Genomic DNA, 11,961 nt, shown 5'->3' on the forward strand with positions numbered 1-11,961 from the left:
GTTAAAGGAGATATGAGAGGAAAATATATTGAAATACCTATGAATGTGAGAGCTCTAATGGAAATTAGTACATAGTGTGACATATAGGTACTATAAATGTCATAAAATCCTACAGCTAATGTCATAATAATAATAATAATAATAATAATAATAATAATAATAATAATAATAATAATAATAATAACTTAAACAAAAACAAATACAAACCAAAATACCAAATGGACTAAATTTGTAATTTATTCTACATTATGTATTGAAGATGAGCTTAATAAAAAAAAAAAAAAAAAAAAAAAAAAAAAACGAAAACATCCACCGGCCGCCCAGTCGTTGAGGTCCTCTTTCTACCTTTTTTCCATGTTCTGCATTGGAAACTTCAAGGAAACCCACGTGATCGCAACCATTGATTGGCCCATTTCAGCATCTGTATTTAAAAAAACTCTGACATCCCTCCACGACAGATAACAACCATGGATTCCGGCCAACAGACTCGTCAAAACGTCGTCGTGATGCGCCATGGCGACCGGATTGACAACTTCGAGCCGCTATGGACTGAGAAAGCTGCTAGGCCATGGGATCCGCCGTTGGTGTTAGATGGCAAGGTTAGGGCATTCTCTACCGGTAAGAAATTCAAAAAGGACCTCCGTTTTCCGATTCATCGCGTCTTTGTATCGCCGTTTCTTCGATGCCTTCAGACAGCTTCCGAAGTCATACACGCTCTTTGCGCCGTCGATTGTAATGTTACTCATATGAGCTCTGCCGACGGCGTCAAAATCGATCCTTCTATGCTCAAGGTCATATCCTGATTACCTGTTTATATCGTATTATTGATTACTGATTTATTCATTGATATCGATTCTTTTGAAATACAAAAAATTACCAGGAATAATCCGAGAGAACCATGATTGTGCCTGATTTGTGATGATCGGAGTGCAGATAAATGATTATGATCCAGATAATTAAGTTGTATATCTGATTAGTTTTTAGTCCTGGAAGGCATCTATGAGCTTGATATAATCGGATATCTCATCTAATGATCGGAAACTTGGAGTTTCAGATTCGATTTTGCCTAATGACTAGTGCCCAATCCACATTAAAGTTTCTGGAAATTTACTGATTACAGCAACTAATTGTCTGAAGCTGGACTTGTTCAAACTTCAAAGTTAGAAACTCTTCCATGGGAACCTAGAATTCAAACTCTACCCTTGTGTGTGTTAATTGACATGTAGCAAAAATTTCAGGCTTCTTGGATGTAGTTTCCTAGACCTTTCTAACAAAGACTATTAGTTATGATCATATTGTTGAAATAACACCAAACTGATAGTAGTACTTTGAGTATCATAGTTTGACATTTTGATATGTTGCAGGTATCTGTTGAATATGGACTATGTGAAATGCTGAACAAACGAGCCATACGAGCTGAGAACGCCCCTAAAGATGGAGACTTTGCTTTTACTATTTCAGAATGTGAAGCTGTTTTACCACAAGGGACAGTTGATTCAACTGTAGAACCAGTTTACAAAGAGGTTATTAACTTATTACAAGACCAAAAATCTCTTAATCACTTTCTTGTACTGTTTTTTATTCTACTTCTAAAACTATCAACTTTATCAGCTACCAAAATGGGAAGAGCCAACAGAGGTGGCTAGAGACAGGTACAAGAATATTATCAAGATTCTTGCTGATAAATACCCTACCGAAAACTTACTGCTTGTGACACATGGTAAGTGTTGTGTTACTCCTTGTTGATGTTGAGGAGGGCATTTATGTCTTTTCCATTCCATTCCATCCAAACAAACAAACAACCCCTTTGGATGTTGATGCAGGGGAAGGTGTTGGGGTGTCAGTGACTTCATATGCACGTGAGGATTTGCTAGTGAGTGAAGTGGAATATTGTGCATATTCAAAGCTTCATAGAACAATCTCCACCAAAGGAGATGGGGAATTTGAGTTGTGTATGGATCTTAAGCAGAGTGGTATTTCCTATATCCCCACACAAGTTGATGAAGAGCAATCCACATCATAGAGAAACCAATGATTCTAAAGCTTTTTGTAAAGCTTACTTATGAAATTTACATATTGATCCTTCGTCTATTTGAAATGTTTTATATAAACTTGTCATTTAGTTTGTCGTTTTTAAGCACAAGTCATATTTGATATTGAACAACCATGTAGTTTTAATAGGTAAAAAATGGTAAAAATAAATGTTTAATTTTATTAAGGGGGTGAAATAAAAATACTATTGAGATGACGGGGGTTACATGTCGTTAGACAATAAAAGATTAAGAGACTGAGAAAAAAAATAAATGGTCGATACATCCAAATGGTAATAAGTTATAAGGCTCTTCAAATGTTGGTTTTCTAATAGTAAAAAACTATAAATAAATGGCCGTCTTATGTTCTATTTATTACCTAAAATATCAGGAAATTAAATATTTTTCTATCTTTTGTTTCTAATTTTCTTGATATTCAAATTTAAATTAAATTAAATGATATTTATCATCATTTAAAATAGATAGGAAGATATTAAGAATAAAAGGCAAAAGAATATTTAATTTCTCTAATAACAAACATCCCTACATTGTGTGACTTACCTAATAAATAAAGGGAAATAAAAATATTTTTTTTATCAAAACCAAAAGCTTTGTACTTGAAGCTTTAAAAGAATGAATTTATGTTCAAAGAATGTGACATTGTTGCATACCTACAATAATATTTGGTAGAAGTGAATAAAATCGATCGAGGAGTGTATATATATATATATATATATATATATATATATATATATATATATATATATATATATATATATATATATATATATATATATATATATATATATATATGATTACGTTCATGTGAGACGATCTAATTTTGTGACACCGTAAGACGCATTGTTTTATTTTTTTTATTTTTTTTTAGTTAATTCAAGTTCTGAAAATAATATTTAAAAAATGGATTTTTGGATTTCTCCATTTATTTTGCATTTTAAAATTATTTTTTAGAATATGTACAGTGTAATTAGAATATTTCACGTATTTTAAAAAAAAAAAAAACAGGATTTTTTTTAGTTAATTCAAGTTCCGAAAATAATATTTAAAAAAAGAATTTTTAGATTTTTCCATTTATTTTGCATTTTAAAATTATTTTTTAGAATATGTACAGTGTAATATTTTATTAGAATATTTCACGTATTTTAAAAAAAAAAACGGTATTTTTTTTCAATTAATTCAAGTTCCGAAAATAATATTTAAAAAAGAATTTTTGGATTTTTCCATTTATTTTGTATTTTAAAATTATTTTTAAACTTAGTCTTACAAAATTAGAATGATCTCAAACGAACCTGAATATATATATATATATATATATATATATATATATATATATATATATATATATATATATATATATATATATATATATGATTTTTCTAACATGTACCGTAAAAAAAACACATAGAAAGAATTAATTAATGATAAATATTACAACAATTAAATATGAAATGTATTAATTATAAATAATATTACATATTGAAATATATACTATATAATTAGATAATTAGAGACATATAATATATGCGTTCATTTTTTTCTTAAAACATTTTAGCGTAAAAATCTATTAAATTATAAAATGATTTTTTTTTGGATGACTTGATTATAATCTGATAGATTCTTTAAAATATAATAATATAATGAAAAATATAATAAAGTAAAAGACAAAAGTACACTATAGCATGTAGTTATTTCTTATATTTAACCATACTAATTATTATATCTTTATATAAATAATCAATAGCGTCACCGTATTTAATTTTACTAATTTGGCCTTTGTTTTATTCGATTAGAATCAAACAAAAGAGAAAGCCCTTGTTAATTGTTACCTACCCCCTTCAAATTCAAAATTTGTCTTTGAGTCTTTGTATCTTTGACTTATTCTTTATATATTTGACCAACAAATATTTCTATTTCAGTAAAAACAATGTGCATAAATGTATTACATACCACTTTATCTATTTGTAAATATCACTTTATCAAGTCATCAACTTATTCATGTTCGACAACGACGTTTGTTTTATCTAATTTTGAGACAATTCACACGTTTTCTATAGCTGCTGTGCTTTATATCATGATGGGGAGTACATTGACCAACTGGTCCAAAAGTTAAGAATTGAGCACGAACTTGGAAAACAAAACCAAATTATACGGAAATCAAATCTCTACTGTTTGATCAAAAGATAAAAGATATTTACAAAAATAACCATATTGTTTGGAAGATACAGGGAAATGGCTTAGTTTTTGGGATTTGCAAAAATAATCATCATTCCCGAAACGATCATTTTTGGATCTCAAGACATATATAATGTGATCTTTCATTTGTATGTTTCTTAAACTTTTGTTAGAGTTTGGTAAAAAAAAAAAAAAAAAAAAAAAAAACTATCCGTTTTCTTGAAATTTCATATTTATTCATCTAATTTCAAATCTGTTCTTGATATCTTCGTGGTTCTTTTGGCCCCGAAATCTGAAATGTGAGTCCGCAATTTGATTCCAAAATGTTTTCTTTTTGTCATAAAATGTGATTTTACTATAACATAAAGTCTGAAATAATCCGAAATGTCTCCATGTAGGACATGATGATCATTTTCGTAAAACACGAAAAAAAAATGGGCTAATAACCCCATATTTCAATATTTCGGATGGTCAATTTTATATAAAGAGGGAAAATAACTTAATATGGTAACATAGTTCTTATTTTGTACACGTTTAATCCTTATTGTTTTTAGACACCCTTGTTTTTATTGTAAAATAAGCCCTTTAATTTGTTGTTTTATAAACATTTAGTCCTTATAATTTATTACTCCACGTTAAATTCTCAATTTGTACACATTTAGTTGTTAATGTTTTGGTACACATTTAGTTCTTATGATTAGTTTCTTTAGATATTGTCCATATGACATCATAAGTACGACAATCATTAATAAAGTGTTCTCAAGTTTGGTTTATCTCTCACTTATATCAGTAATTTAATTCACGTATCAGTCAAATAATGTTGGTGACCTAGTTTTCTTCGAGAAGAAGATGTCTTCAACTTCAGTTTCATCTATTTCCATAGCAACATCGAGATTTTTTATGATTGATTTTTCCTAACTCGAATTTGCACTTCCAAGACAAAATACCACCATGAAAAAAAATTAGCGTCTTTCCTAATTTCTTGGCATGTCGATTTTGACCATTTTTCAACAAATAGGTTTTTTGTTATTCTCAAATTGATCCCGAATTTTGAAGATGAGCTTGCAACTGTTAAAGAGGAGGCTTCCTGTCTCAGCCACCTTGAATCGCAAAATACTAAAACCCTAGAACTCTTAGGGTTTTGTCACGAGGACTATGAAGACACGCCACAAACTTATTTGAATTTGTTAATCACTAATAAACTAACAATCGGATCCCCACCAACTCTCATGTCAGTAACTTCTATTAATTTATAAACATTGACATTATTTCCATCAATTGAAATCATTATGAATAATGTATTTTCTTCCCCTAATATCTTAAAACTCTGGATCCATCTCACATCAATCACCTGACCCCTACCTCTTATAGGTAATTTTAGACAAGTTTCTTTTGAAGTATATACCCGAATGCCAAGTATGGTTCCTAACAATCTATCTTCGGGGGCATATGATGATTCTTTCACCATTTGGGGCGTTAATATTATTTAGTAATTATTCTTGAACATATAGATCTAACATCCACTTCCCCGAGTCATGTAGGAGAACACATCATTAAAGATTAACCCATATAAAATGTCATATGAGCAAAACCTGAATAAACTTATCCTAAAGACTAAATGTATACAAAAACAACAATGACTTATTTTGTAAAAAATAACATTAAGGCCTAAATGTGTACAAACCGAGAACTTAACTTGGAGTAGTCGGTCATAAAGACTAAATGTATACAAAAACAATAAGTTTAGGGGTTTATTTTACAAGAAAAAAACAACAAGAACTAAACGTGTACAAAACAAAAAATATGTTACCCTATTAGATCATTTTCCCTAATAAATAGAGTAAATTACACGAATGGTCCCTATGGTTTAGGGTAATTTGCATGTTTGGTCCCTAACTTATTTTTTTAACTCGGAAGGTCCCTACTGTTTGTTTTTGTTACGCGCTTGGTCCCTGTCTTACTTAAAAAATCTATTTTTCCCTTTATTTTTTAATTTATTTAAATAAACACACCCCTAATCTCACCCTTCTCACCTTACCTTACGTACTGCATTATTTTTTCCTATTTAAATAATAGTCTTTTTAGGTATGACTGTGACCAAGCGCGTAACAAAAACAAACAATAGGGACCAGACACGTAATAAAAACAATCAGTAGGGACCTTCCGAGTTAAAAAAATAAGTTAGGGACCAAACGCGCAAATTACTCAAACCATAGGGACCATTCATGTAATTTACTCTAATAAATATTCTAAAAATCCATTGCTAAGATAACAATCGGCTACTTATTACAAGTTGTTACAAACTAACGGCGGTCATATAAAGGTCATATAAATTTCATCAATGACTTGTTTGGTTTTTAACTCACACCCTAATGAGGAAAAAGTATCCGAACGTCTAAAAAACCTAACTTTCTAGTTATAATAAAAATTTGGGTATGTTTGGAAAATTATCTGAAACCTGACTTGGGTGAAGTCGTAGCTTGTTGCTTTTATGTGTAGAAAGGTTCGGCAAAAATAATTTTGAAACTTTGGAAAATGTAAATCGAAATAAAAGCTAATATTTTTCAAAAACTACTTGAAAATATCGAATCTAACAAGGCTATTATGAAATATTTATTCCAGGGTGGGAGAAGCACTTCTATTCTAGCTTTTGAATTATAAATTTTTTGTTTTAGGATTATAAGTTTTTTATATAAAATAAAATTTTTAAATTCATACTCATAAACAAAGATTTTTTTTTGAAGCTTGCCTCACACACCAAAAGCTCTCATTATTTTTTAGATGATGTTTGGGATTGCTTGTCAAATGACTTTTTGACTTTTAGTATTTTCAAAAAGTCAAAAAAATTTAAAAGATGTTTGGAAAATAGAAAAACCAATTTCAGAGTAATTTTTTGCCAAGAAGAAAAATAGGGTTTTTCAAATGTTAAAAATTATGTCTTTTGTGAGTTTTAGTCTTTTAAAAGGTAAATTAAACTCAAAGATCAAGAAATGCAACCTAAACACATTTTAAAAATATTTTTTGTATTTTGCCCCCATTAAATCAAAAAGAACTTTTGGACTTAAAAACTAAACAAAACTATATTTTTCGTCCCTGTGGTTATCCAAAAATTGTGGATAAGGTCCAAAATGTTTTCAAGTTGCATGGTTGGTCCAAAACATGAACTTCTTGTGGTTTTGGTCCCTGGACTTAACTCCCGTCTATTTCCTTCCGTTTAGTGTAGCACGTGCCCTCCATGCGAGGGTAATTTCGTCTTTTCATCTGTATTACACATTACCGCCAATTGAAAGCTCTACAGGCTATTTGTGTATATCATCGTTAATTATCAGTTGGCTACTCCTATTCCTTCACCCACCTTTGACGACGTGAAGATAAAAAAAACCCTAATCACAAACCCTTTTCCTAATCGAACTTCAATTTGTAGTTGAAATTTTGCAACTGGTTCTCACAATGTAGTCCATCAAAGCACACAGAGAAGAAATTGACCCCAATCAAATTTATGGTAAGATGCTCTGTATTTGATCACGTTCTTACACTTTTGAAATCTAAAAATCGTTTTTTTTTAAGCTGGACATCCCACCAAGTTCAGTATTGAAGTTCATCATGGTGGGAAGTTCACAAAGTTTCCAGGCATCAAGTATATTGAAGTGGTTGTAGCATACATTGACGTGGTCGATATAGAAGAATTCTCAGTACACGAAATAGACTCCATCATGTTAGATTTAGGGTATGTTGTTCCACCTGTCATCTACTACCATTTCCGTTTGCCCAATGAGGGTTTGTATTTTGGACTAAGAGCTCTAGGTAATGATGATGATGTACGTAACCTATCAAAATATATGAGTGAGAACAAACTGATAAAAGTGTACACAGAGCATGGAGAAACAACGTTAGCTACCTATTATGTCCCCAAATGGTCCTAGAAGGGTTATAACAGAAGAAATAGAAGATGAGGAACCACCTCAGCCCGTATCCCTTATTGTTGGTCCTCACTTGGTGGAGTCTGAAGTTTGTAAGGGTAAAGTAGGGTTGACCTTGGCAAGGTATGGGTCTTTCACACCTGAGTTGAGTAGGGGAAGAGGTTGGAAACCTACCCAAGGTAGCTCATCATGTAGTAAAAATCTTTGCTTGGATTGGGTAGACAAAGGATGAATAGGTGTTGTTGAAGGTGATCAAGTTAACCTTGTGACTACTAATGTTGATGTAGAAATGGTTGAAAAATCAGTGAATGAAGGTGTAGAGGAGGGGCAACCTATTGCAAATAAAGGTGTAGAGGAGGGGTGTACTGCTATGAATAAGCAACACCAATCAAATGAAGTCCCTTTTGAAAAAAACTATAGTGTAGAAGAGGAAATATTGGAAGATTTTAACCCTTTCTATGGGGTTGAATTTAATGAAAGTATTCCAAAAAAATCATCCAACATAGCTGATGTAGATGCAAGTAGTGATGAAGATTCAGAGAGTAGTGAAGACAACAGTGAAGGTAGTGAAGATAGTGACTTTATGTGTAACATCCGGATTTTTACCAGGTATATTGTAATCTAAAATTTTGTTATATTGTGAGAGGGACTCGGCGAGTTGGAGCTCAGACTCGCCGAGTAGGGATGCGGGTTTGAACATTGGTGCGCGCCTGGACTCGGCGAGTCCATGATATGGACTCGGCGAGTCTGCGCTGTGTAATGAAACCCTAAATCTCCGGGTTTGAGGCCTATTTAAAGGGCCTTATGGCCGTCATTTGTGCTCACCCAACCCTCAGTGAGTGTCCCTAGAGTTCTTGAGCGATTTGTGAAGAGAAGAGAGCCATTCTTGATCTTGTGGGTGTTGTTTAGAAAGAAGAAGGAGACCATAGGCAAGAGGAAGCAAAGGAGGTTGCTATTTCGTGGATTTGGAGCTTAGATCATCACTCTAGAGGTATTATCTCGGACCATTTTCTGTTTGGTGAAGCATGATGCAATTTAGGGCTTGTGATGGTCATTTATGGGATGATTTGATGCCCATTGGTTCCCTCTTTGAGTTGAGGCCATGGATCTGGATCTATAGAGGTCCAGAGAGCCTCACTCATCAAGCTTTATGAGTGACAATAGAGTCTTTGACCTTGTGTTGTAGTATTTGAGTCATAAACATCATATATGGTCATATAGAGGTTGTATGTGCATCAAGATTGTAACTTTACGTTCTAAATGAGCTTGGAGGGACTGGATCTATGGATTAATGAACTGGATCTGACCTTTAGAGCAAGATTGAGTCAGTGCATGGCATGGACTTGCCGAGTCCGAAGAACAGACTCGACGAGTAGCATGAATGTTGCCCGACCACTCTGTGAGTGGCCTCGCCGAGTTGGGAAAGGTGAACTCAGTGAGTCAAGGGGGAGTCAGAATGGACAGGTGGACTGAGTTTAACTGGACTCACCGAGTTGTTCTTGAGACTCGGCGAGTTGAGTCGTGGTGGCCCCACAACTCGTGCCAGGTGGAACTCGTCGAGTTGAGGGAATGCTCGACGTGTCAAGAGAGGATTCCAGGGAAATTGGTGTATGCGCCCAGACTCGCCGAGTCGCCTGGGTACTCGCCGAGTCCGGTCAAAGTTGACCGTTGACCGTTGACCAGCGTTGACCTAGATTGATTTGTTTCAGTGTGGTCAACCCTAGTTGGGAAAGTGTTAATTAGAGGTGTATTGTGCTATAGGGGGACGACAGCTCGACAGGTCGAGTGATTAGCGATTTCAGGTTTACGATTTACTGAGACACGCGAGGTGAGTCTTCTCACTATACTTTACCTTGAGTAGGTAATCAGAGTTATGTGATAGAGTATTTGTATGCTATGTATGTTATGTGTTGTACTGCATTACTTCTATGTGATTGATGCTGTGCATGTTTACAGAGTTAGAATCGAAAGGTTCACAGAGTTAGAACCTGAGGGTTCACAGAGTTTGGGTGCACGGACCCATAGAGTTATAGCCTCGAGTGGCTAATATGTGTTATATGTAGTATATTTGGGGAACTCACTAAGCCTTGTGCTTACAGTGTTGATGTTATTGTTTCAGGTACTAGTGACGACCGCGGGAAGGCGCCGGCTTGATCCGTACACACACACACATTCGGAGCTTGATATCATGATCTTGGGATTTTGTATTGTCTTGTTCAGATAATTAAAATGGTTGTTTTATGAATATCAATGGAATTATGTTTTATAAAAATTGAAAAAAAATTTGTTTTGAAAATTTTCGGTGTTACAAATTGGTATCAGAGCCTTGGTTTGAGGGATTCGGGTACACCTTCGGGGGTATTTGAACTCAAACTGAGGAATTGAAGAGATATTTCAAAATAAAACCAAGGTTTTCTAAGAGTAAAAGATTTTCCAGGAAGAAACGTGTGTACGATCAGCCAGCGCCCGAACGGTGAATTCCCAAAATACCTTTATATTATGTGATAATTATTATTAATGTGATGTATTTGCATGCTAGAGTAGGCTAGGTATTGCTAATAGGACTAGAGTGGCCTGTTTTGTGATGCCTTAGCCTAGGGAGGGGTGAGCTGCTATGAGATGCTGAGAGTAATTAGGTAGCAGCTAGGACTTCGTGTGAGACCTGTTACAGAGCGATTCAAGTATAATAGAGTACTTGGGGATTGGGATCCGAAGAGGAAGATTTGGGGTGTGTACTGAGACGGTGCGGACAGTAGTATTGGGCCCATACTACTGAAAGCACCGGTGCGGTACACAGTCCAAATAAGAATCTTGGGATACCAAGAATCAAGGAGGGGTGGATTGTCGAATGTAAGAGTGTTCGAGTAAATTCTAATTATCGCATGTTGTATTTCAGAGGTTGATCATGGTGAGGACACGTCACATGCCGGAGGATGCCGGAACTAGCGATGAGGAGATTCGACATATCATTCATAAGGAGGTGGCTGCGGTCATCAGAGCTGAGTTACCAGAGATGTTCGGGTCCATTAAGACCGCGTTGATTGAGACGTTTGACGAGCGCTATGCCGCTCTTTCTGAGGCTGCGGTTGCAGCGGCTACCGCATCGATTGCTACGGCAAGACCCCAGGGAGGTGATGCGACATTGTTTAGGGAGTTCAGCAACACCAAGCCACCAGAGTTTGATGGTACGCAGGATCCGGTGGCATCTATGAGGTGGATATCTGATATGGAGGGATGCTTCTTCACTTGCTCGTCCCCTGAGCATTTGAAGGTTCGGTTCGCGCTGAACCAGCTTCGCTTGGGAGCGAAGGACTGGTGGAAGTTTGTGACGGCACACTTCACACTAACTGAGCTTTCGGCAGTGACCTGGGAAAGGTTCACTACCATGTTCCGAGATGAGTACGTTCCTCAGGTGGAGAGGGAACGTCTGGCACAGGAGTTTCTGACCCTCAAGCAGGGTACCGAGTCAGTCACAGCTATCACGAGGATGTTTCATGAGAGGGCGATGTTCTGCCCTGAGCACGTGTCCACCGAGCAGGCACGTATGAGCCGTTACCTGAGCATTCTGAGACGGGATATTCGGGAGTTCGCTGCGAACTCCTCGTATCGGACATTTCCCGAGCTTCAGGCAAATGCTCGGAAGAGGGAGATTGAGCTTGAGACTCAAGCCAGTGAGGAGGCGGAGTCTCTGGGGAGGGATCGGCGGCTGGCACAGTCCCAGCCGGCAGCCAAGCGGGCCAAGCCCGCTGATCCCCGACCCGGGAGCCAGAAGGGCCGCACTTGTGGGAAGTGCGGCAAGGGTCACGATGGAGTCTGTC

General features: G+C 35.4%; 1 protein-coding gene across 1 annotated transcript; it reads left to right on the forward strand.

The window, feature by feature from the left end:
* The first annotated feature begins 369 nt into the window (after positions 1–369).
* Positions 370–2,091, forward strand: LOC145005106 (uncharacterized). The gene is made up of 4 exons (XM_078964156.1): positions 370–791; positions 1,365–1,523; positions 1,612–1,720; positions 1,824–2,091. Exons 1-4 carry the CDS (start codon positions 468–470, stop codon positions 2,021–2,023), a joined length of 792 nt encoding a protein of 263 aa, XP_078820282.1. The 5' UTR covers positions 370–467; the 3' UTR covers positions 2,024–2,091.
* The last annotated feature ends 9,870 nt before the right edge of the window (positions 2,092–11,961 follow it).

The sequence above is a fragment of the Lactuca saligna genome, chromosome 7, assembly GCF_052625555.1.
Source record: "Lactuca saligna cultivar CGN05327 chromosome 7, ASM5262555v1, whole genome shotgun sequence".
Taxonomy (NCBI): Eukaryota; Viridiplantae; Streptophyta; class Magnoliopsida; order Asterales; family Asteraceae; genus Lactuca; species Lactuca saligna.

Bases quoted from the DNA above. Each gene is read 5' to 3' on its own strand.
- LOC145005106 (XM_078964156.1), top strand. From the start codon at position 468: ATGGATTCCGGCCAACAGACTCGTCAAAACGTCGTCGTGATGCGCCAT. The intron at 792-1,364 runs GTCATATCCTGA...GATATGTTGCAG, and splicing joins TCGATCCTTCTATGCTCAAG to GTATCTGTTGAATATGGACT. The intron at 1,524-1,611 runs GTTATTAACTTA...CAACTTTATCAG, and splicing joins TAGAACCAGTTTACAAAGAG to CTACCAAAATGGGAAGAGCC.